Here is a 27,240-nt window from a genome sequence, read left to right as displayed (position 1 = left end):
AAGAATGGCAGTGGGACATTAAGACACCATTTGTAATTTCACTTTGGCAATCAGACTCTGTTAACATAAACTAGGGGATGATAGCAGAGTTAGTTAGATGTAATATTATTATTTATGCTGTTTATTAGTGAATATTTATGTAATATTTAAGTGAGGGTGCCCATAGCACACATCAGATCCTGTCTGGGGAAGAGAATCTGTTCAACACATTCTGTGCTTGCATATTTCTCCTCTGATAAAAGAGCTCACAGAAATTCAGGCTGGTGCTCTCCACAGGACAGGCTTGGTGAGCTCCACAGGGTATCATAAAATCATAGAATATTAGGGTTGGAAAAGACCTCCAAGGTCATCAAGTCCAATCTTCATGCCAAGTCTCATTGAAGGGATTCTTTAAAGTCTCTTTCTGAACCAGGGTGTGCACCTGTCCAGTGAAGGGACACACTGCTTTTGTTCATATATCAGCATTTTTCTAACAAAGTGACAAACCCCTGGGGTGCTGGTATCCTGCCAGTCTTCCTCAGGATCTGTAGGAAAGGTGGTAAGTCCAGAAAGGGATCAGAAGCTTCTTCTACTGATCCACCAGCATGTGCAGATTTATGGCTGGAGACTAAAGCAACTCAAAGAATTCAACATTTTCCTTATTTAAATGTAAAATAAGAATAAAGAAAAAAAAAAGCCAAAACTAGGAATAGACAGGAGAATCCTGCCATGGGTTTTATGGCTGTGAAGAACAGTTATACTAAATATACTAGGAGATATTTTAAAGAGCAGGAATCATTGCCCTGACTTGCCAGACAGGACAAGATCATAAAATGTGAACCAAATCCCAGGATTCAGTCTGGGCTGCAGCTCTCCTGTCCTCTGATCAGTCTCAGTCTGTTTATGGTTTAGTTGGTTAAAAGCAAGGAAAAAGGGAAGAGAGAAGAGATTCTGCAAATCCAAAATGAAAGTGACTCAGACTTTGTAATGCTGGAAAAGAGGAAAAGAAGAGAATCTCTCTGCAAAGAGAATGATGGAAAAGCCATGTGAAGTGATAATTTTGAGGCTCTTAATGGACTATTTGAGAATTCTGCTTGAAGCTAAATGACCCATTAGCATCCTCTGCTGACCAAACACAGGCTCTGACTTTAGAAGTGGACAAGGACACCCTAGTGCCTTTGAAAGTCTGCAGTTTGAAGCAGAGGTTTCCTGGTTTGATTTGGAATTAATGAAGGTTAAAATTAAAGGGGAACCCGTAGCAAGTCTGTTGTCTCATGGGCTGAGCTTTCAGGATGCATTGCAGTTTCTTCTGAAGAAATTGAAGTGTTAGGTGAGGATCTGCTGTGAAGAAACCTTCTTTTGTGTGTGAAAAAAAAAAAAAAAAAGTTAAAGAAAATCAGAGAATCACAGAATGTTTTAGGTTGGAAGAGACCTTAAAAATCTCATTCCATCCCCTGGCATGGGCAGGGACACCTTCCACTATCTCAGGTTGCTCCAAGCCCCATCCAACCTGGCCTTGAGCACATCCAGGGATGGGGCAGCCATAGCTTCTCTGGACAACCTGTGTCATTGCCTCACCTCCATCACAGTAATTCCTGTGGGCATTTGCCCACTCATATTCTCCCCCACAGTCACAGTAAACTGATGGAAAAGCATGAAAAAATCTATGCTCCAAAGTAGGGGTTTTGGGAAGTGGAATCGTGTCCCTTCTCACACTCCCTCCTGGCATGCCTGACAAGAAGATCCCTCTTCACAAATGCACATGGAATGATATATTTAAAACTTTTTTTCTCATCCAAATCAAAGAAAACTTTTCTATTTGAGTGATTGAAAAGCTGATGGAGAGCCACGATGATTCACTGATTATCTGTTAGGGAGGCAGGACAGTACAGCATTTTAAGGTGCAAAAAATAGTAATCTGCAAATCCACACTTGTATAAAACCACAGTTTGATTGGTGGTTGATTCTGAAAGAGAGAACAGGTCATGCATCACTGTTCCCTGCTGGAAGTGCTTCTCCAGCTTGTTTGGGCACTGAGAATGAAGGACAGGATTTGGAGCACCAATGGAAGAGATGAATCTCCTTTGCAGTGTAGAGACCAAAACATCCCCAGAACAGAACAGAGCAGCTGGGGAGCAATGGCTCTGGGGAAATGCCGGGCAGAGTGATGTAAAGAAGTTAGAGAAATATCCAAGGTAGACTGGGAGACCTGATTGCAGCAGTTAGGGAAAGGAAAGGAAGGAAGAGTGGATAAGAGCAGTAACATTAACATCATCTCTCCTGTGAGAGTGTTGCTTCAGTTGTAAGGAAGGTAAAGGACTCTGGCATAAAGCAACTGGTTTGTCACGTGAAGATGACGTTATCAACTCTGGTGGCTGGAGGACTGGTTGATCTGGTCTCAAGGAAAATATCCAAGTTAAGGATTTCACTGAAGTTACTTTTTTGTGTGTATTGGATAACAGGACTCCTTACACTGAGGGATCATGGAAACATCCTTCTTCAAATCCATCTAAAAAGGAGACAGGGGAATTGGATTATCTGCAAAGATTTTAAATAGGAAGAAACAACATCACATCCACAGAGGTCACTAGGAGGACTGATGGGTTGAAGTAGAAACAGACATCAAAATTAAAATTCCACAGAATCTCTTTTACCATATCTGAAAGTGGATGAGGTCAGGGTGGTTAGCACTGAGAGCACATTTGCCTGCCCTGTGAACAACCCATGTCAGCGCTTGTCTCGATTCTGTTGCACAGCAGAGTGGAGAGGGAACTTTTCCTCGTACAGGGCACAGTTTTCTCCTGGCTGAAACATGAGTCTCCTCGAGCCAGGTCTCATGAGCTCTTGGAGATCTATTTCCCACCCAAGATAGCTCAGCTACCTTAGAAGGCATAAAATCAGCTGGATGGCTTCTGTGGTAATATTGGCAACAAAAAGGTTTTAATAAAAGGCAAAATAACAAAATTCTTTACAGAGAAAAACTTAGCCAGGTGCAAGAGGCCCCCTGCCCCTGGTAAAACACCTCACAAAAGCAATTAGTTTCTTTGTTCTCTTCTTTTTCTAGTAAATTGCTCAGGCGGGACGTTTTGGCTTCTGTCCAATTAGTTATCCTTAAGTTTGAGGTGAAGTCCCCAGGTCCTATGAGATGTCTTTTCACCTAATTAAGGAGAGAAACTTCTGGGCTTATTTCCTTTTTAAGGGGACAAAGGAAAGTTTTGTCACTCCATCAACAGGGGGCACATTCCTATACCTGGCAGCCAGATGCAGCTCCAAAACCCCCAGACCAAAACCAAACTGAGTGGCCTTACCCAGGTTCAGCCCTCCAAGCAGAGCCTGGAAATTTAGTATGACACAATGATTTAGGCAGAAAGAAAGTATTGTAGAAAAAGGGAATTGTGTCCAGGAGGAGAAATCTGGATTATCCAGAAGGATAAATCAGTCTAAAAAAAATAAAGAAATTCTCTATGTTTCTTCAGCTTGTTCCAAACCATTCTTTCAATGGAAAAAAAAACCATTTCTTAGTGGATTTAATCTCTATGAATTAATTTTCTTGTCTGTCTCCCCTCAGCTACGAGCCAGGAAGATGAAGTGCTGCCTTCTGTCCATCGCCTTGGCTGTTCTGCTGCTCGTTGTCATCATCATCGCGGTCTCCGTCAAGCGCTGACCTGCCCGAGCTTCCCACAGGTAAAACCCTTTGGCCAAGTCTTTTATCACTCTCTGTAAGGTGCCTGAAAGATAGTTTAGGAAGCTGATCATGGTAAGAAAAAAATATCTTCACCTGCAGAGTCAAGGCTGGCATACTAAAATATTTTCTTTTGAAGGGTGTTGGAGATATTCTTAATGGATCCTTAAAATTAAGCCAAGGTGTTATTCCAACAAAACAACATATGACCCTTTCCTCTGCTGTTTGTGCCATGATTTTACAGGAATCTCATAGCAATAATAACTAATGGATCCTAATTATTCAGATTAGGAGTTAGAGATGTAGAAGCAGATTTAAAGACTCCAGGCTGGAGCAGGTTCAAGTGCAATCCAGCAGCCCAAGAATATTGGTGTTCCCAAGTTCTTGAAGTGTTCCCAAGTACTTTTATCTTCTGAGATGTTCCAGAGATCCTCTTGAGGAACAGGAAGACAAACAACTGCAGATGTCAGTAGGGATGAAAAATAAAAACGGATCTTTGGTTATCCTTGCTCTGGATCTACACCTAGAAGGAATGTTGGTCTCTAGTAGGAGGATTGGGCTGTAGCCTTTGGAATATAGGTGAGTTATCAAAGCACCTTCATCCTATTAGTGAAGTTTCACCTATAGCATGTTTACAATGTAATACAAGTTGTATTTTATAATACAAAATGTGCTTTAAATGTAAAGTATAAGACACCAAAAAAAAAAAAAATTTCTTTCTTGTCCCTCATTGCCCTGGGAGAATGACTCATCAATTATTTTTGATATTCTCTTTCTGATGCAAAGCATGTCTGGGTTTCTCCTTCTCTAAAAGGTTGCCAGGCCATTGTTCAAGGAGAGATATCAGATTTACAGATTCTCTGCCCTCCAAAGGGAGGCTGTGACCTAGAATAGAGGCTGGACAGACTTAAAGAATAAAATGGAGATTTATTAGAAGGCCTCAATGGATCTACCTTGGGCAGCACAAGAGCCCAGCGAGGGCTACACATCAGATAAAACCAAAATGGTCACAAAACAGATGACCAGTTACGGGGTCTCACACTTTTATAGGTTCTGGTTCATTAGCATATTGGAGTTAATTGTCCAATAACAGCTTTAGCCCATGTAGTCCCATCCTTCTTGTTTTTCTCTCTTCAGTCCACATTGTTTGTGCTCTTGTGCCTGAAATTTGGATCAGTTGTCCTTGGTCCCCAGCTAGAGCAGGAATTGTTTTGTCTCCCTGCTCTGTGAAGAGAGCTCACCATCCCCTAATATTAAGCTCAGAACCACACACTAAAGCATCACAGAATCTGAAAAACATAAAAGCTAAAACCTGAGGCATCATGGTAAAGTCAGAACCCAAAAGTAGCAATGGGACTTATCCTGCAGACACTAACTCTCCTGTGAAACTATCCTTGGGAAAGTCAAAGGATTGAGAGATTTTGTTAATTCTTTTGTTTAGCAAGGGTTCAGTTGAAAATGCTCTCCTTCCATGTGGGGCGGGGCTTCTAAAGTGCCTTTTTTCCACTGAGAACTAAAAGGAGTTGGTTCAAAACCATCCTAGAAAGATGATTCTCCACACTTCTTGAGCTTTGGCACTTCTTCTGCCATGACATTGTGGTCATCACAATTTGGGTACAAGAAAGAATTGTATAAATCAAAAAAGAGAAAAAAAAATGGTTGAAGGATGTCAAGAACCATGTCACTGGTTTAGTTGAGGATGATCCCAAGGAGAGATAGGTAGAGATATTGTGCTACACTTGAATCTTTACTTAGGTGTTTGGCCAGCGCTGAAACAAGGATGATATTGGTGAAATGAACCTTTAATTGACTGAATATTGATGTTCTTACAGCATATCTATCTATCTATCTATCTATCTATCTATCTATCTATCTATCATTTCTATATATTTTTTATCACATTTTTATAGAAGAGGCACTGCTTATGGGTGCAAACAAGGATCTGTACTGGTAATTTAAATCTAGAGCAACTACAATAATTTCAATTGCATTGCTCTGCTTTTAGTCTGCATTAGTTTGGAAATTTGTTCCATCAGGATAATCTGTAATATAACACAATTTCTTTTAGTATAGTTAAATATTCCTATCTACTGGAAATTGCAAATCTTATCATCAGTTGACTTCGTCTAGGCACATTTTAATCAAAATCCTTTTAGTGGAGAAAGTCAGAGAACAAAATAATCTTACAATAAAACTCCATTGGAAAACTAAAATTAATCTCCTGTTATGAGATCCATGTCTTGAGGGAAGTGAACCTAGAGATACTAATGAAAGCCCCAGGAAAAATATCATGCTCTACTTTTCATCATCAGTTGTGAAACTAATTATTGAGCTTCTAAAACAAGAGTTACTCTGCAGCAGAAGAACTGGAGGCAGGACCTGCATTGAATTATACAGGAGCAATGATGATTTCTGATCTTTAAAAATGGTTCTAAGTCTGGCTTAGTCCTAGTGGTGTGCAGCAGATTTCATATTTATGCTTTGAGGACTTCTAAACCAGGATGTTTTCAGGGTTTCTATGTCCACAGTGCTAGATGAAATTCTGTTCTGAATTTTAATGCAAACAGATTTTAAAAAAATACATGGTTTTAAAAATATCAGTGTACATAAAGATTACCTCAAGAAACAGGTTCGTATAAAACTCTCTTACACACTTTAGGGAGATAAGGAACAGCTGGGGTTTAATGTGTAACAGCTCTGCATGACTTCAGACAAAATAAGGGGAGGAAAGCAGGTGAGGGAACTAATTACTAAATACTCTGGTTGGCACAGGACATATCACTAAATGAAATCCAAAAATTGGTCTTAAGAACTTCCACTTAACATCTCCTCAAAATGTTTGTTCCATGCTGGATGAGTAAGGGGCCAGAAGATAAAGCCCCAACGATTCCATTCCATTGGTTTAAATCCCATTTGCAGGATATTAAAGTTAGGCTTCTTTAACTTTCATGGCTGGTGAGAAGAAATATGAAGGTCACTATTCAGTAAATTAAAGAAATTGTGACATTAATATCTATGATTAATAGTTATTGTTTTGATCATTAGCAGATAAAGTATTCTTATTTTATTTTTTTTAATTGCTTGATGTTTCTGCTTTTGCAATAATGATACAGAACAACAGTATCAAATACATAATATATATAATGATACTGATCAACAGTATCAAATCAACTTTTTCTTCTCAAAAGAAGAATTTTTTTCCCCACACCACGAATCAGACATGGCTTGGACAGACAAGCCCATTCCTTCCAGAGGGGAGATCACTTGGTGAGTCCTGCAAAGTGAAAAGTAGTTTTCGCTGTGAGTTTCCCAGGCAGCTGTGCCATCACAGAGGGAGAGCAGCTGCTCAGGAGAGCTCCCAGCCCTGGCTATGCCTGTCAGGGCCCTGCCATAAGTGTGTCACTGCTCCCTTGGGGCAGTTTTGTCTGGCAGAGAGAGAAGAAAGTGTCTACAGCGAATGCAGAGAAACTCCTGAGGACTTGTGTCTGTACATTTGTTTGCTGACACCTTAGGAAAATAGCCCAGGAACTTTTGGGTCACGTTGTGTGCATCTTGGAGCAATGCTGCAGCTGTTCTTTTCTTGCTGTTCCATCAACATCAGCAACCATTCAAAAGGACAGGATTGCAGGAGCAGTCTGAAAGGAGCTTTTTTGGGTAGTGTCAATATTTCAGCTAGGCAGACCTCCTGTGCCCTTCTTTTGACTCATTTGCATGAGTGCACACTTATCCAAAGTGACAATCAAGACTGTTGGAATCTTAAGTTTTAAGGCTTCTTTATAGGAAAACAGAGGTGACAAACTTTGAGAAAGATGCTGTGTGTGTGTGACAGCTGGAAAATATGGTTTTCAACAACAACTTCATAATCTCAATCGCATTGGCCAAAGCAAGAAAGAATCAGTGATGACTTGACTGAGCCCTGTTTTTGGAAGCAGCAGAAGGTGCCTTCACCCTTACCAAGACACATTTCTGTCAGATAAAGGGTACTAGACTGAGCACACACACTTTACCATGTAGATTCCTTAAATCCCGTGAGCTGTGACTCAACAGATTCTCCCAGCATTCAGCAGCTTGAAGCTCAAAGCCCTCCTGATACAGGAGACAAGTTATTAAATCTTTAATGGACATTGATTCATTCTTTTTTTGATAATTTGACCATTTGGACTTTGAACCATCCTAAACTTGTAAATGTTGACTATCCTGAGTGAGGAGTTGCACTCTGATTACAGTCTCCATGTAATGTTGAATGTACAGACATAAAATCCTTAGAATCACAGAATGGTTTGAGTTTAGATGGCACCTTAAAGATCATACAGTTCCAACCCCCTGCCATGGGCAAGGGAACATTCCCCTATCCCAGGTTGCTCCAAACCCCATCTCTTGAACACTTCCAGGGATGGGGCAGCCACAGCTTCTCTGGTAATTCCATTCCAGGGTCTCACCATTCTCTCTGTAAAGATTTTCTTTCTAATATCTCACTTAATGTCTTGGACAGTGTCTTCTTAATTGGGCTGTAGTCCATGTAAAATGAAATAATCAGGCTCCAAGTATGTGTTTCCAAAATATGCAACTGTCTTGTTTTAAATTTAAATTTAATTATCATAGAAAAATATAAAATATTGGTTTAGTTTGGATTATTTTTCCCCAGCCTCACAGTTACAGCTTTCCTTGCATAATTCATTTATGGCTTTCTAATGTGGTTAAGTGTTTTATGTAACCTGATCAATGAGGATGAGGTTCAGACAGCTGATTTTACACAGCCCATCCTTGGTGTTTGTTTTTCTTTCAGACCTTTTGCTTTTTGATTTCCCTGGATTATTTTAGTGCCTCGTGCACAACACTGTCCCTGTGTGCTGCTCCTCTTGCCACCAACAAATGCAGTCACAGCATCACAGCCTTGTCATGAGGGTCAGGGTGGCAGAGAGGGACAGATTGACAGGTGGCTTTGTGGCACTTGACATGTGCAGGTCTCTTGTTCCTTCCAAGCAGGAGACACATCTGGGCACCCTCTGCTGACACACACAGCAGAAATTCTGACATTTGCCCCTTTCAGCTCTCACTGGCTATGTCAGGCTGCTAAAGCACAGCAGTTCCTACTCAGTGTTGAACAGAGAAATAATTTAACCTAAGGAACTTTGTAAATAAAGGCAAAGCACTGAGAGTTTTGTTTTGTGGTATGGCTTTTGCTTTTTAAATTTTTATCACAGGGCTTTTCTTGTTGTCTCTGTTTTCACCACACATCTCTATGTGGCTTAATGTGTGAGTGGCTGAGTTTTCAACCTTGTTTCAATCTTTCAAGCTCTCTAAGGGTCATAATACTTTTGGCAGCTGTCATTGAAATCCTAAAATAATTCACCCCTCTGCCCTGGCTGTGGCACTGCTGCTTTGTTTGCTGTGCAGCACAATCAGGAATCAATAGCTCTGTAATATTTTTTTTCTCTGTATCCTATTACTTTGAAAAAGTTCCTACATTTAGAGTCAGGTGTCAATTCTTGTCATTTCAGTTCTTGTCTTTTAGCCTATAATGAATTGCTCAGATCCTGGCATCCCAGCTCAATTGTTGCTCTGACAAGAAGGCTGAGGTACACCCTGATTCTGCAGTAACTTTTTGCTTCAAATTTAAGATCTGAGAAATGAGACCTGGATTTTCCCTGGATAATATGTACTGGGTCTTGGTTTATGGTTTGGCCCAATTTCTTAAATTAGGCTAACATTTGTATTCTTTAAGATTTTCCTGATTCCAATGGCCATGTCTCCACTTCACTCCACTAAATTATTTCCCTGACAGCACAATAAAAATGTGCTGCCACAAATGTGCAGAAGAAAGAAATTATTATTAGTAGAAAAAGAAATTTTAAGAGACAAGAGTCTGCTTTGTGAAAAAAAAATCCCTCAAAATAACAGGGCAAGAAAGGCAGAAGTGCCAAGAAATAGGCAGATTCATTTCTAGTTTCTCTGAGTTCTTACTATTGAGACAAACTTTCAAACAGATTAATGTTTTGATGGGACACCACACAATCAGGTTACTGTGTTTTAATGTATTTTCGATTATGGTTGTTGCCCATCTTATGGTCTTTGACCTTTATAAGTATCACATAATGCCAGGTCATTAACTCTGTGAGAGAGTGAAGGGGGGATGTATCACATTACATTTTCTTGAGAGTCGATGTGCAGACAGTTCCTGCAGCTCAATTAACTTGAGCTCATTGATTTGATTCCAAAGTCAGGAGGACTTTGGAACAGCCAGCAGCTTTCTTCATCCCATCTCAGGTTTCTTTGCCATCAGTAGGAAAATGGGATACTCCCAGTGAATGCGCAATGCTGACCCTTCTGATGGATGCCAAGTCTGTGATCTGAGCTTCCCAAAGCACTCTGAAGACATTAATCATTTATGCTTTGTAACTCTTTTAAACCTAAACCATCCTGACACACTTCTAAGGAACTGGTAGAAGAGGGCAGAGATTTTCATCACATTCAGTTTGAACTGTGAAACAGCACAAAAAAGGATGCACTGATTCAGACCAATGGTTATTCTCTCACTTTCTGTCCCATTCACAGATGTTTAAGGAAATAACATGTGAAAAGCTGATATTTCAGCAAGAATTATGGACAACACCAGCCCAAGTGAGGCTTTAGATGACCAAAATTTCAATTTTGACTTGAAAAGATTGTGACGAGTATAAGTCTAAAATATTTGAATGAGTCAGTGCCAAGTGAGCTCTTCCCTATGGGCAGTGCCAGTTCCTCAGGAGCAGTGATGTCTGAGGGAGCAGTTGGTGCTCAGCTCAGGGAGCAGTTGCGCTGATTAATGGCTCAGGAGGGTTCTCTGAGGCATAAATCTGTAGCCCCAGGAGAAGGGAGGATTAAACTCTTTATAGGAGCAGCACAGAGTCAGGAACTGCTCTCACATCGCTGCAGCACTCTCAGCTGATATTTTCAGTTGGCAATGCTGGAATTATCTGTCTCATTGAGCCCCAAAAATGCAGCAAGCTTGTGCTGTAGTGAGGGCCAAGAGCAAAGATCAGCACAAGGGAGTCCCTCATTCATCCTGGTGCCACGGACTGTGGAGTGAGTGGACTTGCAGTGAAGTCAGCATGGGAAGGTGTGAGGTTCTTTCTGATAAAGCTAAAGCAGTGTATTCTTCTGTGGAGAGCAATTCCTCTTGTCCTGGATGTGGTGGGGACGTGGGTGATGTTGCTGCCACTGGGTGCAGAGTTTGGTGTTTGGGGGATCAGGGGTGGCCAATTCTGTTCTAGCATGTATTGATCCAAGAAAAACCCACAAATTCTAAGTGTTTTATCATCATTCCAGTTATCTCAACTGGCTGGACATTGCCTGTAGGTGGAAAGTAGAGAATAAATCTCCCATTTTCTTTTGCTTCCATGTGCAGCCTTTACTTCTGCCTTGTTAAACTTCCTTTACCTTGTCCAAATGTGTTTATTTGCTTCATCTTATTTTTTCCAACCTACACCACTGGAATCCTGCTGAGGAGGGGAGAGACAGAGCAGCTTGGTGATCACCTGGTCAACCCACCACAAAGTCTCAGAGGTTTTCTTGGGAATAGGGCAGCAAAGAGTTCATCAGAGCCATTCCCTACATGACAGGACTTGATTCCTATTGTTATCCAAGCTCCTTGAAAGTGTTACTGTACTGTTATCCTTGGTGGTGGTGTCACAGCAAGGTAATTTTGGATCAGTGTTTTATGGAAGAAAACCTGGAAATCAGCCCAGGAAGTTTTCTTTGGTAAAAGTCTGTTAAAGAATAAATATTTTGTCAGTTTAGCTGGAAAATCTCATGTTCCAGCAGGGCAGACTCTTAGAAAGGCAATAAATCTGTTATTATCTCTTCATGAAGAAAGGTGCTGGAGAGGACAGTGTGTCTGGTGTTGTGACTCTCAGAGTGAGGTAGATGGGAAGATTGTTCTGTTTCTTCAGTTCCAAAATTCGAGTGCTGTCTAAGGATGTTCAACAAGTTGGAAAGTGTTTTAGTGTCAGAGGAAAATCACTGCAAGTAATTAAATGTACTCTTTGAATTGTTGTCCTTTGTCCCAGCCATTTCCTCTGAAGCCCTGGAGGTGGTAAACCTTTTTTTTGGGACATGGCCTTATCCCATGATGTGCTGCAGGTTGTTAAATTCTCCTTTGGAGCCATGCGACTCTTTCCAAGCCACCACGATGATCTGGGATTTATCCTTTCAAACTGAGAGTGAAATCAGAGCTCCTTCAATGCTGTTTTGGTGGCCTCCTTTTCTTCTTAGGAAATAAAAAATATAAAGTTATAAAAATTGTAAAAATAAAAAAATAAGATAAAAATTCTTAAATTCCCACTTTACTGTGTTCTTTCTCATGTAGTGGTAACCATGTCCTTGGTAGCTCTCCTCCTCCTCAAGCAGAACTAGAAATGTCCACATTTTAGTAATATATCAAAGAATATGATATATGAATATATCATATATTCAACATGTAGATCGTGACCTCCTAATTGCAATCATCTCTCTGATGTGAGATTCTTCAAACCAACTTTAAAAAGAGAATTATAATTCCATCCTACTCAGTGAATTTTCTGAAATATTCCTTGTAGCTTCATCAGGCTTTACAAGCAGTTGAAATCTGCTTCACAAGGATCACTCATTTACAAAATGTTCTTCAGCTCCTAAAATAGGCTTTTGAGGTGTATCTGGAAAAGGAGACTTTTGACTTTAGTCTTTGTTTCCTAAGAAACTTCTGGAGAAAAGGCTTTTTTACTTTTGAGTTTGGTATGGACGTTGCTTGAGCTTTGATAGGTTCTTAATTCCTCAACAGCCATATTTTGACACTGAAATGGGATTTTTTTTTCACATTACAGTGTTGCTGCATAGCCCATAAACCATTTAATTCCTCTCACAAATAGGCCACCAGAAATCTCTGCATTTGTGGGTCTTGTCCAAAGAGCCACCACATTTCCAGCTGTGCACCTCACATGGATCTCATCCTCCCGGCCCAGAAAGTGGGCAAAGCTCCTTGTCACTGAAACAGAGCGAGTTGGAGTGGAGGGAGATGACTTCAATTAGCAATTTCTGATGTTGATTGAATTACCTCTCGTTAGCAGAACTGCCTGGCTGTCCATGCACAGCCTGCTGAGAGTGCAGGGTGAAATGCATTAGTCCGGATGTCACGTCATCAAAACTTGCCAAGAGTAACATCCCAGCCATTGCTGCCTCTCAGCTGACAAGCACTAACTCATTGAACAGCAATCATTTGATCCCTTTCCATTGTCTGCCTCCTCTCAAGAAAAAAATAAAAAATCTGAATCATCTGTAGAATATTTTCAAGGCATCTGCTTTTTCATAAAATCCTTTCCAATGGACAAGAGTTTCTTTCTTTAGCCAAAAATGGAATTTCCTCTGCTTCAATTCCTGCAAGGATTGGTGTTTCTGTTTTTTTATTTTGTTTTTGTTTTGTTTTGGGGTTTTTTTGATGTATAGCACTATGCCTGGTAAGAGTTTGCTCTATGAAGAGGCATTCTTGTTGATTATTTGGAACAAAATTGTTCTCAGTTTTACAACTGCCATTTGTACTATGTTTACAACATGCAATTAAGGACTCCTATTAAATGTTCTTACAAGGCAGATCCCAATGACCAATGTTTATTTACATTTTTCCAGAGCACAGTATTGAAAAGACAATAGAGAAGAAATGTAATGCAAGAGAGTGGCTATAAAACCTCCATTTCAGCTTGTTGAACAAATTTGGGCATTCACTGGCCTAGAAAATCTTCTCTTCTGACACTCAAATATTTCTGTGGAGTAATAGGCACAAAAATTTCCTGGAATCCCTTTAATTTGTAACAACTTCTCCTTTACTGAATTACATATTTCAAGGAATATCTTGTTAATGACCAGTATATGGCAAATGTATTTTCCCAGCTTATTAGTACAGAAATAATTGCAAGTGGCTGCTATAGTTCATTAAGGCTTATTTATTTTATAGTTCATTAAGACTAATTTTATCAGTACAAAATATATTTTAATAGCTAGTTTTGCTTCTTTTTTTTTTTTTAATGTTTCTCTGCCATCTACTGCTAGCAATAGTTTCTGATTTTCTTCTTTGGTCTTGGATAATTTTCCACTGTATTTACTGTGAACTACTTAGTTGTGGCTTTTAATCAACAGTTTTTCTGGGCAGTAGCAAATTCTGATCTTGAGCTGGGCATGTATTAATTTACATCTGTGTTTTTCTTGGGTCAAAAAGGGCTGCTATAGTTTATTGTTTAATATAAACAAAGAATATCACAGTAGCTTCACATGCAGTTAAACTCACCAGTTTTCCAGAGATAATTGGAGAGGCAATTTTCCAGTCTGGATTTGAGTTAAATATTTATTGTTTTGTGGTTTGTAATGAGCTGTTATATGGAAAACAGAGTTTCCTTGTGCCTTTTGCTCAGTATCTGGCTGAGACAGCGGGTTCCTCATCCATGGCTCATCTGGGTTTGATATCTGCCAGAGAGAGGCAGATTTTTCATGGCTCAGGTTTTCCAAGAGATCACCAGGGAAGGTTCTCCATCTCTAATGCATTCTTGATTTTGATCTGAAGAGAAACTGAAGAGCAACTCTACCTTAAATCAAATTATCTCAGAGACAGAATGATGCTCAGTCTGGTAAAGGGAACTCACACCAGCTCAGACATGGGAGAGAGAGGGAGAAATCAATTTCTTTTCCTTGCATCTTCTCCACTTTCAATGAATACTTAAATATTTATTGATGAAAAGACCAGAATTTGAGTGCACTGCCTCTCCTTCCTGTATTTGCCATCAAGCAATGGGACTGTGCCTCTTTAATGTCTGTCTCAGCAGTGATTTACAATTTTGGGACAGTGAAGCAACTACAAAACAGATTAAATAGTGACCTCTCCTGCATGCCTCATACCCTCCTGGCTTATGGCAGAATGTGGTTCAAATACTTACTCAGGGTTTAAGGCAAGATCTAGGTCTGATTTCTCATTTAACCCTATAAATATAAAGCTAGAAACAATATTGTGCAGAGCCCTAAACTGTTCTCCTTCACTCCTGTGGGATTAAAGGAACCAATGTGACAGAATTCAGGAGTACCCAAAGGCAGAGCCATTCCTGTCCTTCATTCTCACAGGGATAAAGTGAAATTTGAGTCTCATACAATTGTTGAAAAATGTGGGTGAGGAAAGGCCATGGCCTTGGGATTTCTTCTCTAAAATTGTGGATATACTGAATTTTAGTACATCTGGTGCCATTTTGGTGTGGCAATTTCAGTTCAATTTTCTGTTTTTTAGGTGAACTCAACATTCATTTTTTTTGCTAGAGCACACACAGACGTATATGCACACACACATAAACCTGGAATCTGGGGTTATCAGCAACTAACAAAAATCCTAAACTTGGTGGATGGAAAAAACTCACAGAAATTATTACAGTCAAGGATAAAAGTAGAGATAGCTCCAGTTATGAAGTGGAATGAAAGGGCAAGAGGTTAACACACAGCCAGCTTTCCCTTCCATTTTCTTGGAGCTGAAGGGAAAAGTACTAACAGGATTAAGTATTATGTGCATGAATCTGTGTGTGTATATATGTGTTTTTCTGTTCATATCTATGTCAGACAGACAGATTTGGCGTTGTTCAGCCTGGAGAGGAAAAGGTTCTGGGAAAATCTTAGAGCACCCTCCAGTACCTTAAAGGTGCTGATAAAAAGAAGGGATGGTGACTTTTTTTGTACAGTGACAGGACAAGGGAAGGTGGTTATAAACTGAAAGAGAGCACATTTAGATGACATGTTCAGAAGAAATTCTCTGCTCAGAGGGTGATAAAGCACTGGAACAGGTTGCCCAGAGAAGCTGTGGCTGCCCCATCCTTGGAAGTGTCCAGAGTCAGGTGGGATGGGGCTCTGAGCACCCTGATCCAGTGCGTGACATCCTTGCCCATGACAGGGGGTTGGAGTGAGATGATCTTAAAGGTCCCTTCCAACCCATGCCATTCTGATTGTATGATCACTTTCTTTGCTAAAACCAATTTAGTTTCATTTCATTTGGACCATGAAATATCATACAAATTGGATACTGTTAGTTTCAGTTGTTTCAATACAAAACAAAGGGCTTTAAGATTACACTCCATTTCTGTGAATAAGCACTGAATGCTTTCCCTTTGAAAGGTTTTTTCTAAGTCAAAAAAGGTGGCCATTCTTTCTTTTGTGTTTTTTTATAATGAATGGTCATGAGGGCTGTTTTTGTCTAAACACCAGGGAAGTCAATGAGCTTACTTCCATGGGAACAGAAAACCCCACTGTGAGTCCCTGTAATGCCTTTTCCCGGTAAGATCTTGGTGCACACAGGCACCAAGTGGAGAAAAGTTGCAGTAGCCAGGAAAGCAGATTTTCATCTTCCAGGGCAGATTTTCATCTTCCAGGGCAGTGTACCACTTTTCTTGTCTCATCCATGTGAAACTGAAATTGAAGGGATCTTTGAGAATATCTCATTCAAAGCTCCCACCATGTTCCATCCTTCCACCTCCATCCAGGTCCAGCCTCCCACCATGGGCAGGGACTCCTTCCTCCAGACCAGGTTGCTCAAAGCCCCATCCAACCTGGCCTTGAGCACTTCCAGAGAGGTTTCAGTGCCTCACCACCCTCACAGTAAAGAATTTCTTCCTAGTATTCAGTCAAAACCTGCTGTCTGGCAATGTGAAGCCATTCCCTCCAGTCCTGTCCCTCCATGCCCTTGGAAAAGATCCTCCCCAGCTCTCTTGGAGCCTCTTTAGGCACTGGAAAGGGTTCTGGGGTCTCTGTAGTTCCATGCAGGGACATTTTGGTTTTGTAAGACTCTCCTGGTCATGAGAATTCTTCCTCCTGCCAGCCTAAGTACGAGTTCTTCATCCAACCCCTGCCATAAAATAATCAGCCCAAGCTTTACGCTCAGAGAACCAAATCCCTTGCTGAAACATGCTTGGAAAGTTTAGGCCTGCCAGAAATATTCTGTGAGCCTGTCTTGGGCTTTTCAGTGAAAGGCAGGGTTTTGCTCTCTGTCAGATTTTGATTTTTTATTTTTAATCTCCTTTAGATGAGCTTCCTTATTCTTGGGTTTTTAGCTACTTACAGTAGAAAGTTAATTTTTTAATTGTGGTTTCCAACCAAAAAAAAAAAAACCCAACAAAACACCCTCATCACTTCAGAGTCCTTCTTGCTTTCATTTCTTCCTGCTGTTGCTTTTACTCTTGACATTCAGCCTCCTCAAGTCCTGATGTGACACTCCATAAAATCTTTATCCTGTCAAAGCCCTGCTGTGAGCATTGCCCAGTGCTTCCAGAATTTACATTTAGCATCCATTCATATGACTCTATTGGTGGGGCTCTCTTATCACTGAGTAGCCCTCCAGCTTTATATGAAAAGGCACAAAGTTAATGAAAACAGCATTAAAACTCAATTAGCATTTAGTGAGATCACTAAGACTTGTTCTGAACTTAATATTAGTTTCCGAATTATTTTCTTTTTTAACTCACAGTATCCAGAACCAGAGACAGCAGAAACAATTCCATCAAAGAGGCTGTTTTTCAGTGAGGATGTTATGTCAGAAGGAAGGGAAGGCTTTGATTTTTAAGGGGGTTGTTCAGGGTTAGGGGAAATTTTATGTGTTATTTCATCCTTTTGTCTTTTGACAGAAGAGTCACTCATTGGAAACGATGTCTCTTTTCTGTACATTTTGCCTTAAATTCCTGGAGAAATGAATCCTAGAGGAAGGAAGATCTCTTGAAAATGTCACAATATACCAAACTTATTTCAGAGTGCTAATGAGGATTTTTCTCCAGACACAAACTTTGCTTGCTGTTGCTTTTCTTGGGGGAGAAGAAGAGTTGAAAACTCAGTGTAATGGTGGTAGAGACAGGAAAATTGCCATGCCAGTGAAAGCAGAATAAATTATGCTTGAGTATAAACATTTGTGTATTCTCCATTCACAGCCCTTGCTCTAGCTCAGGCCAGACCTCTAGGGCCTCAGGTGTGTTGCTGATTTTAAAAATACCAAGAATATTTCGCTGGCCTCAGGGCTAAATTACGTCTTTGTTACTTGAGCAAATCCTGCAGTTCCACAGTCTAGGGTAGCATCTCATATTCCTTAATTCTGAGTCTTCTCTGAGTCCTGTGTGGTTTTTTTGTAGTCCTAAGACATTTTTATACATTTTTAGTTGTGTTTCTGACACTGGAGGTACCCACATTTCTACACACTGCTAAGGAGGACGAGAGCAAAAGCTAAGATGTTCCACAGAATTTGCTGGAAGAGGTGTAGAGATTTTTTTAGCTTCAGTTGGGAAAAATTTTGGAATAGCTGTGGTTGCTTGTGCCTAAAACTTCTGTGTTTGAGTCATTTCCAGAGAGACAGCAAGGAGAGGATTTGTGGTAAGGGTTCTCAAAGGCGTGGTGATGTTCAGCAAAGAGAGAGGATAGAATAATTGGAATAGAATGGAATGGAATGGAATGGAATGGAATGGAATGGAATGGAATGGAATGGAATGGAATGGAATGGCCTGGAGTCATCGACCCCTAGGAAGACCCGTGGGCAGAAGGAAAATGGTGTGTTCTGCCTGAGAATGTCAGTTCATAGAGAAACCTTCAGGTTGCACAGATTTTAAATATTTGACTGCTGTGATGTTGTTGGGGACATAGACATTGACAAAAGTGAAAACACTTCTGCAAGAAAAGCAACTCCAGCTGAGGGACTTCAGCCTTTCTTTTTCTACAGAAGAAAACCCCAAGAAACAATCAAACAATTAGGTTCCAGAATGCACAAAACCTATATTTTATTTTCATTCCTTTGGACTGAAGGACCAATTTGATGACTGATAAGGAACTGGATGGAAAAGTGACAATCCCAGCTTAAATATCGATTTTGACCTGTCCCTTTCCATGGGAAATCAGCCCATTTTTGTGCTCATTTCTCTTTCCCAGATTTGGACAGTGGTGTTTGAACCAATTGTTTCAATCATTTGGGTCGTTTAGGTCAGTTCTTCTAAAAATGGGTGTAAATCTCTGATCTAAAGGTGTGTTTTTATGTCACATCACTGAGTATTCCTCACAGATAATACAGGAACATTAAGAGAGGTCACATAAGGACTTAGGCTGATAAAAGGACTTAAGAAGAAGAACTGGACAGAATAATCTGTCATGTGTTGCGTCAGCTAATAAAAAAGGTAGTTACTTAAAATGTCCACAGGCACCAAAGCGTAACAGAAGTCTTAGACAAAGGAAAATAATTGAAATTACTATGGACATAATGAGAAATGCACTATCAGGTTTTGCAAAGGCTGAGACCAAGGGTTTGATTCCTGAGCAAGAGGCAGCAGAATTGCAATGTAGCCAAGTGTAAAAAAAATAATAAATTAAAAATGGATTTATAAAAGGACGTTGTGGAGGCTGGCATTAAGTGAGCCCAGGTTGTCAGTTCTGTAATTCAGCGAGAATCCAGGTACTCTTTTTGTTGGAATAAATAGAAATTGAAGCATTTAGTGCTGAAAAGTGTTGTTTGCCTCACATTCTTACAAACCTGTGTGCTGAACTGAAGATGCTGTAACACAAATGTAAATAAAAGCCCTGCACGCCTTTCATCCAGCAGGTCTCAGCTTACACTCCGAGCACCCCTCTGAGGGGCAGAACTTTCAATATTCTTGTTTTAATGGCAGCAAAACTGAGATGTAAAGAGATTAAAGTCACTTGCTGGAGGCTGTTAGAAAAGCTCAATTTTGTCAGTTGCTCCCAAGCTCTCACCATTCAAGCTCAAAGAGATTTTATTTGCACCCCAGTCTTTACAAAGTATGTATTTAGATAAGTGAAGGGAAAATATCTGTGGCATAAATCTGGTGATTTCAGCAGAAGTGCTTTGGGGATTAATTTGAGCTGCTCATTTCTGGGTAGGTACCAGGAATTCTGCTGTGTGTTTTTAAAGCACACTGGTCCCACCTATTGGGGCTGCTGGGGAATTGATTTTATTGGGTTGCAGTAGGTCGTTTGTCTTCATGCTGATAATTTTGTTTGGGTTTAGTAGTGTTTCATTATTTTCCAGTCCAGTGTATTTTTCACCATCTAAAGGATTTCAGGTGTAAATGTATTCCCCCACCACCAACCTCTGCTAATAATTCCACTGCTGTCTTTGGGACAAATATTGATTGTGACCCCTGCATGAGGAAGGTGTTGATATTTAACATCAAATTTTCTTTCTTACACCTCGTTTCATGCAAAAAAGAAAAAAAATCCCCATGTGAGCCAGCTGTAAGGATTCCTAAGGAAAGGCAGACTGAAGAAAGTCAGATTCATCATCTTGAACCTGTCCATTTAAAAGTTAGATTTTTCAGCCTCAGTGAGCTCTCTGAACTCTTTGAACAGCCAAAATTGTAGCTATAAATAGAGGCTGAGCAGTCCCGCCTCTCTTGATGGTATCTCAGATGATGAAACAGCTTTGGGAGCTGCCTGCTCCTTCCTGATGGCTTTGCACAGATCTGGGTGAATGGCCTTAGGAAAATTAAGGGGAGGGAAGAGGAAGAGGAAGAGGAAGAAAGAGAAAGAGGAAAGAGGAAAGAGGAAGAGGAAGAGGAAGAGGAAGAGGAAGAGGAAGAGAAAGAGAAAGAGAAAGAGAAAGAGAAAGAGAAAGAGAAAGAGAAAGAGAAAGAGAAAGAGAAAGAGAAAGAGAAAGAGAAAGGAGAAGAGAATTTAAAGACAGAAGTCTATCCAGTCCACAACCATGATTTTTGATGGGACCCATTTAGGGACACTGAGGAAATATATGAGGAAAAAAAAAAAAAAGAACAAGAAGCATTTAAAGAAGCCAATTAGAGCATTGCTAAGGTAAAAAAAAAAAATCACCATGGAGTTTAACTCAACTTTTTCTGTTTACTTGCTCTAATTTACTCCAATAGACAGTGAAGATGGAGAAGTACATGGAGCTTTATCCCATGTGTTTGGGAAGAGCCCACGGCTAAAACTGAGGACAAATACAGAGTAGGACAAACTGGTCATGGGTGTAGGCAAGGGGACAGCTCAATCGCAAATAACAAAAGTTTATATTTGGTTTATTGTTATTTCCAAACTATTGGAAATAACAACCCTGGTGTTATAGGACATCAGGTGAACAAAAATTATTAATTGCTTCAAAATAGTTCTCAAAAACTTGCAACATGTCAGTGTGGAGTTCAGATTTCTGTCCTACTTTATTCCAACTGTTCCAGCTCTTTGTGTTCATTTCTTTTTGGCTTTGCTAAAAAACCAGAGAGTAGGAGCAGCATTTTAGTACCTTCCAAAATGACTTAATCTTTACTGAATGCCTAAATATTTTAAAGAATCCAGTTCCATATTCAGGAAGCCTGTACCTGGAGCTAGGACTGCTGACTTTTTTTTACTGTAATGTGATTCATAGCACAATCTGCTCAACAAAATGGACAGAACTCCACAAAAATAATGTGGTGCTTCTGCAGAAAAATAGGGGGTTTTTCTCCTTTGTATATGAAAGATAAAAATAAGGCAAATATTAGAATAAGATATCTAAAATTAAATTCTTGTTTATTCTTCAGACCTCTTTCTTTGAAATTTACCTTGAAAATGTAGCTTCAATGACATCATATATAATTTGCCTTCAGCTACCAGAAGCAGAGTGTTGTGTCTTCTGATAATTCTTTCTTTTTTTGAATAATCTAAAATTCAAAATAATTCTTATATTCAGGTGAGATACTAGTTATGCTTTTATTTTATGCCTTGAATGATTCCAGAAATAGCTTTCTATTTTCCTTTCTAAATGATACTGGAAACTACAGAGGAGGAAACAACCCTGGTTTTGTCCCTTTTTTTCCCTATAATAATAACAATAATGAAAAGCAGAAGCATTCTGTCTGCTGTGCAGCACAATTTCTCATCTGGAGACCCCCAGATGCTTTTGAAAGCCCATGATATTAACTCTGCTTTAGTGACTGAGGAAACAGCAGCCCACAGTTTAGCAATTTTCCCAGTATCACACTGAAAGTCCACAATAAAGGACTTTAAAGCACAGGACCCTGACTCCTCCTGTTTTATTGCCACATGGTTATTTCAACTGCATCATCTTCTCCATCCTCTGTCAGCTGAATTTCTTGCACCCAGCTGTGCTTGGTTAGATCTGATTTAATGATAAATCCACATTTTAATTGTTACTCTGATGACAGGAGAGAAGGAATCTGTCCCTTTCCAAACTGATCATTGTTGAGATGTAGTTTGGTCACTGAGGGGAGGAGTTGCTTGAGACTGGGAGATGAATAAATAACAAATTATTTATTTATCTGTTTATTTTTTAATAATTAATTAATTCTGATGGGAGTCCTGTGCTGTGCTCATCCCTGAGGTTTCTCAGCATGTTCAGTGTCACAGGAGACTTTTCTTGCTGGAAGGCTCATGTTTGGGGGGCTGTAAATGAGATATGACTCTGAATCCTGTAGGACATTAAATTGCTCACAATAATGAGGCCAGGACTAATGAAGGATGAATGTACTGCTCTATTCTCCAATTTCTCTCACAAAACTGTAGGGCCCAAGCACAGAGGAGATGCAGCTGAGTTACTCCTGATGTGTATCACCACCTGCTACACATGAAGTATTGAAAATAGAGAAATCTAGTGTAAATTAAAAAAAAAAAAAAAATCCCCATTTCTTCCATTTTAAAAGAATACTAGGAAAACTGCTTCATGCTAATTTTCATATAATTAAGATGTACAGACCATTCCTAAAATTGACTGGAGAAGTCTGGCTGCCAATTAGACAGGTTTCAAGTGTCATGAGATTAAGTTCTGGGCTCCACCTTCCCCAGAGTAGTCTGGTATTTAACTGATGGGCTGCTTTAATCGTTTTGGCTGCCTAAAGCCTCTGCTGGAAGCAACTGTGAGTTAATATCACTGGAAAACAGGCCTGAAGAATTAACTGTAGCACCTATGATTTTAATTCTTGGTGGCCAGCCTTACAAATCCCTTATTATTCATTCATGTGAGTGTCATATTTAAAATGCAAATTCCTTCCCATTGTCCTCCCCTCATCTCAATGCATTTCCTTTGAAGTATCCCTGGAGCTTTTTAGGGGCCACCCACAGTGGGATCGCTGTGATCAGCCAGCTTGCAGAAGAGTGCCCTGCACCAGCTCAGGTGAATTCACCTGGGTCCTGCTCAGCAGTCCCAGCTTTCAAAAAGCATCCAGATTTTGTTTAAGAGGAAGAAAAAAAAAAAAAAAAGGTAAAACAAAGGATATCAGGCCAGGTGTTTTTACCAGGCCTTTTTAGCAAGGTTGCCTCTCCTGAGACACATCCCAGCCACGTGTCTGCCACCATCACATGGCAGTGAGGTCAATAACATTAATAGATCTGGTTTGTCTTGCCCATGTTCTGCTGGTTTGGGAAGAGCTGAGCTCTCCTACAACATCCATTGCAGAAAAAAGTGTCAAGGCTCAGCTGGCAGAGTTCCTGTATCCATGTAGGGAATAGTCCATTGTCCTTGGTCCTTGCTACCATTTAGCCACAGTTACAAGTTTTCTAGGAAAGGAAAGTTTTCTAGGCAGGAGTAGCTGACCCAGGCCAAAATTGTGATAGAAATAATTCCATGAATGGGGAAAGGCCACTCTGATCCACTGCAGGATGCTTGGAGAACATATGGGAGGCAATTATTGTGTTTTCAGGTGAAGTCCAGGCTAGTGAATGCATTGTCTGATTCAACCTTCCAGGAGCAACATAAATACTGATAATAATGACCTTAATAGCAAGGTAAATTGTATTATTAGTAATGGCTAAATAGTTTAACAGTCTTCATCAAATGACTAAGTACCTTACCCAGCAGAGAGACTTGCTGGCTCCTGTGGGCTAATGCAGCCAGTATTAAAACTGGAACCAATGTATTTTTGAGTAAAGATTGCACTACTTGAGTTAAAAACCTATTTTTATCAGTTTGATGTGGTTTGTGGGGGGAGTTCATGCCCCCTAAGCAACCTTTAAATCTTGTGGCAAGACAGTTGTAGTTTAAAATTTATCAAAGTTTATATAATATTAACAGGGTCCTGGAAGAATAATGTCAAATTATCAATGTCATTTCCCACTATGAGTGCAGGAAGCTGTGGCATTCTTTGTCAACAGCATTTTCCTGAACTGGTAGAACAAAACTACAAACATACTGCTGGAAATTAATGGGTTGTGAATATATGTATTTATATATACATATATATATAAATATATAAATATATATATATATTTACACATATATATATATATATTTACATATATATATATATTAAATGTTTTTTTTTTTTTTTTTTATTTGATTGAGTGGAGAAAAGGCAGCTTCAGAGTGACTTTATTCTCACCTTCAGGTACCTGAATGGAGCCTACAGGAAGGCTGCAGAGAGACTTTTGACAAGGACCTGTAGTGACAGGACAAGGGCAGTGGTTTTAAGCTGACAGAGGGCAGGGTTATATTAGATTTTTGGAAGAAAATCTTTATTCAGAGCGTGGTGAAGCCCTGGCACAGGTTATCCAGAGAAGCTGTGGCTGCCCCATCCCTGGAAGTGTTCATGGCCAGGTTGGAACAGGACTTGGAGAAACTTGGTCTGGTGGAATGTGCCCCAACCCATAGCCAGGGGTGGAACTAAGTGATCTTTGAGGTCCCTTCCAACCCAAGCCATTCCATAATTCTATAACATGATTCTCTGATTGGTAATGATCCACATCCATGAACCAACCATCCTGTTGTCTCCTTTAAAATTGTCTTTCCCCCTTGGTTGAAGACTTGTCCCACTCAGCTTGATGTCCTCACATGGTTGAGCACTTTGTGTTACTGCCCAGTCTGGAACTCAAGTTCTGCATCTTTCCTACTTTTTTAAGCAAGGTCTGGATGCCCTTAAGAGAAATGTTGGTGCTTTTAATTAAAAAAAATAATGGTCCTACCAGTTATGAAAAAGCTCTCTGGAAAGTTCTGTGGAAAATGTCCTGCAGGTGCTGGTGAACAGGAAGATGAGCAGGGGCCAGCAGCAGGACCTTGCTGCAAAAGCAGCAGAGGGAATCCTCAGCTGCACTGGATGTATTGCCAGGTGAGGGAGGTGATCTTTACCTCTGCTCAGCTCTTCCAAGCCACACCTGAAGTGCTGTTCCCAGTTCTGGGCTCTTCAGTACAAGGGACGCATGGACATAATGGAGAGAGTCCAGCAAAAGGGCCACAAAGAGGAATCAGGGTCTGGAAAATCTCTTCCAGAGCTGGGACTGCTCAGTCTGGAGAAGAAAAGCTGTAGAGGAATCTAATTAATTCCCAAAATATGGGAAGGGAGGGATTAAAGATTGAGCCAGGCTCATTGCAGTGGTTGCCAGTGACAGGATCAGATGAAATGGGCACAAACTGAAGCACAAGAGGCTCCCTGTTGACATCAACCCTTTCAACCTCAGCCATTCCAAGACTCTTTGATTTCAGGTGCTGATAATTAGAGAAAACTGGGAACATTGTTGCCTGGACAAGCCAAACATCCTCAAATAATGGTGTGATCAAGTTTGCAGCTTGTCACAAATTTCATTAGCAAGTAGATAGTGAGTGACATGAACTTCCTTTACCAAATCCCCTTAGCTCTGTTTGGATTTTGTGCTTTGTATTTGGCTCCATGTATGTCTGGGAGACCTACTGCTGTTTTTATATGTGATTTGTGGATTTATTAAATGGATTTGGGAGTTAATTGTGTTGGGATGGTCCTGCCTGCCAACAGGAAACCAGGGCAGCATTTTCAATGCCCTTCAGTCCGCATAATCTAAATAAATTCATGAATGCACAGAAATTATTCTACCTTGTTCCTTTTGCCCAGCACAATGTGTTGGCTCAAAGAGCTCAGATTTGCTGTAATCACCTTTTCCTCCCCAGTAATTCCTTAGGAGTCAGCCATCTCCTTCAGAAAACTGCACAACTGCCACCAAATCTAATTATTTCAGATTTTGTTTCCTTTTTATGAAATTTCTGACATATTTTGTAGAAGGTTGAGAGAGTAATCAGTAACTTGTGAGTGAGAGAATCACAGGGGCACAAATATTGGGAGGACACACTCCTCAATGATACATCTGCTGAAGTCAGGACTGCTTTGAAATTCTGTCATTAATTCTTAGTAGTTTAAGAAATTAATCTCTTAAACGGGTTTATCAGAGAAACAGGATTTTGTGACTCAAAAATAAAACTGTACAGGGACAAAATTTAGATTTTGAAAGGGTGAGAACAGATTCTTTTTTGTATTACCAAAATGTTCCCCCTGTTTTGTTTTTTTTTCCGCTAAGAAACAGTGAAAACTATGTAAACTTAAATACCCTTATAATCTTTCTATAGACTGTGTTGTTCTTAAAAAATGCATTCCCAGATAAGGTATTTTTACTGCACTAGATGTTCCATTTCTTAAAAGTTATCTTTACACAGCCCTGTTCTGAAAAGGCATCAGAGGTGAAAAAAGAGAACATCTGTTGCATTGCACTGTAAAATAAAAGGTTGTTTTTAGAGTCTATTTAGTTCAGTTCTACAAGAACAAACCAAAGAGGGCTGAACTATTTCTGTTAAGAGATAATTCCTTGCTCCTGCCTGATGAAGCATTTAACATTTGTCCTCATATATTAACTGGTCTTTTTTGTTTTATATTTCCTATTCTGTCAGAGCAGTCAGCACAGGACTTCCTTCTCCTGTGGAAAAAGCTATGGATTTTGGTCTTGGAACATTAAAGATTAATTTTGATTACATTTCCACCAAGATTTTGGATTTTTTTTTCTTTATGTGTGACTAGGAAAACTCAGCTTTACTTATTTATTAGGAATTTCATCAATACTTCTAGCATTATTGTGAAAAAGAACATCAGTTTCTGGCTCACTTCAGATTTAGTGAGATCTTAATGCTGTTTCTTGGAATGTAAGAAAACAGATTTATGCTTTGTTAATATCTTCTCTCCTGCCTCTGGGATCTCAAACAAGAATTTGTTTGCATGGTGGTCATCTGCATATTCTGAAATAGTTGCAGCTGTGCAGGACATGTTCTGTAGGGCCTTTTATCTTCCCTACCTTTAGAAAATACATGTGGATCTCTCCCATTTCACATAAAGACATAAAGGAATTTAGAGAGACGACAGGTTTTTACTTTCTGTCAATCCCACTTTATCATTTTTTAATGATTAAAAGACATAACTTAGAATAAAGAAAATAAAAATCATTGAATCATAAAATGGTTTTGGTTGTAGGGAAGCCAAAATCATCTCATGGTATCATCCCATAGGTAGGGACACCTTCCACTATCCCAGGTTGCTCCAAGTCCCATCCAACCTGGCACTGAATTTTCCAGGAATGGGGCATCCACAGCTTCTCTGGGCACTCTGTGCCAGGGCCTCACCACCCTCACAAGGAAGAATTTCTTCCTATTATCTAATCTAAATCTCTCATTGCTGAAGATTGCAATGCAAGATGTATTCCATTGCCATCTGTATGGCAGATTACCTTTGTCAAGTGGGCAGTTTGCCTTATCTCTCTCTTTGAGTGACCACATTCACTCCTCCCTGGGAGGGGACATCTGCTGATAACAGACTATTGAATGTCACTGCATG

The 27,240-nt window shown here is 39.9% G+C and overlaps 1 protein-coding gene across 4 annotated transcripts in view; it reads left to right on the top strand.

Annotated features, from left to right (window-relative positions):
- The window catches only part of TSNARE1 (t-SNARE domain containing 1), a 470,695-nt gene that overhangs the window by 407,207 nt on the left and 36,248 nt on the right, over nucleotides 1-27,240 (top strand). For all 4 annotated transcript variants that reach the window (XM_058814748.1, XM_058814721.1, XM_058814730.1 and 1 more), the window contains one exon: nucleotides 3,548-3,663. In XM_058814748.1, the coding sequence (XP_058670731.1) occupies nucleotides 3,548-3,643 (96 nt within the window). In that variant the 3' untranslated portion in view covers nucleotides 3,644-3,663. The remainder of the gene's footprint in view (nucleotides 1-3,547; nucleotides 3,664-27,240) is intronic.

The sequence above is a fragment of the Ammospiza caudacuta genome, chromosome 1 (genome assembly GCF_027887145.1).
Source record: "Ammospiza caudacuta isolate bAmmCau1 chromosome 1, bAmmCau1.pri, whole genome shotgun sequence".
NCBI classification, from domain to species: Eukaryota; Metazoa; Chordata; class Aves; order Passeriformes; family Passerellidae; genus Ammospiza; species Ammospiza caudacuta.
The sequence above is the reverse complement of the archived record's forward strand: the minus strand, read 5'-3'. Positions and strand labels throughout refer to the sequence as shown.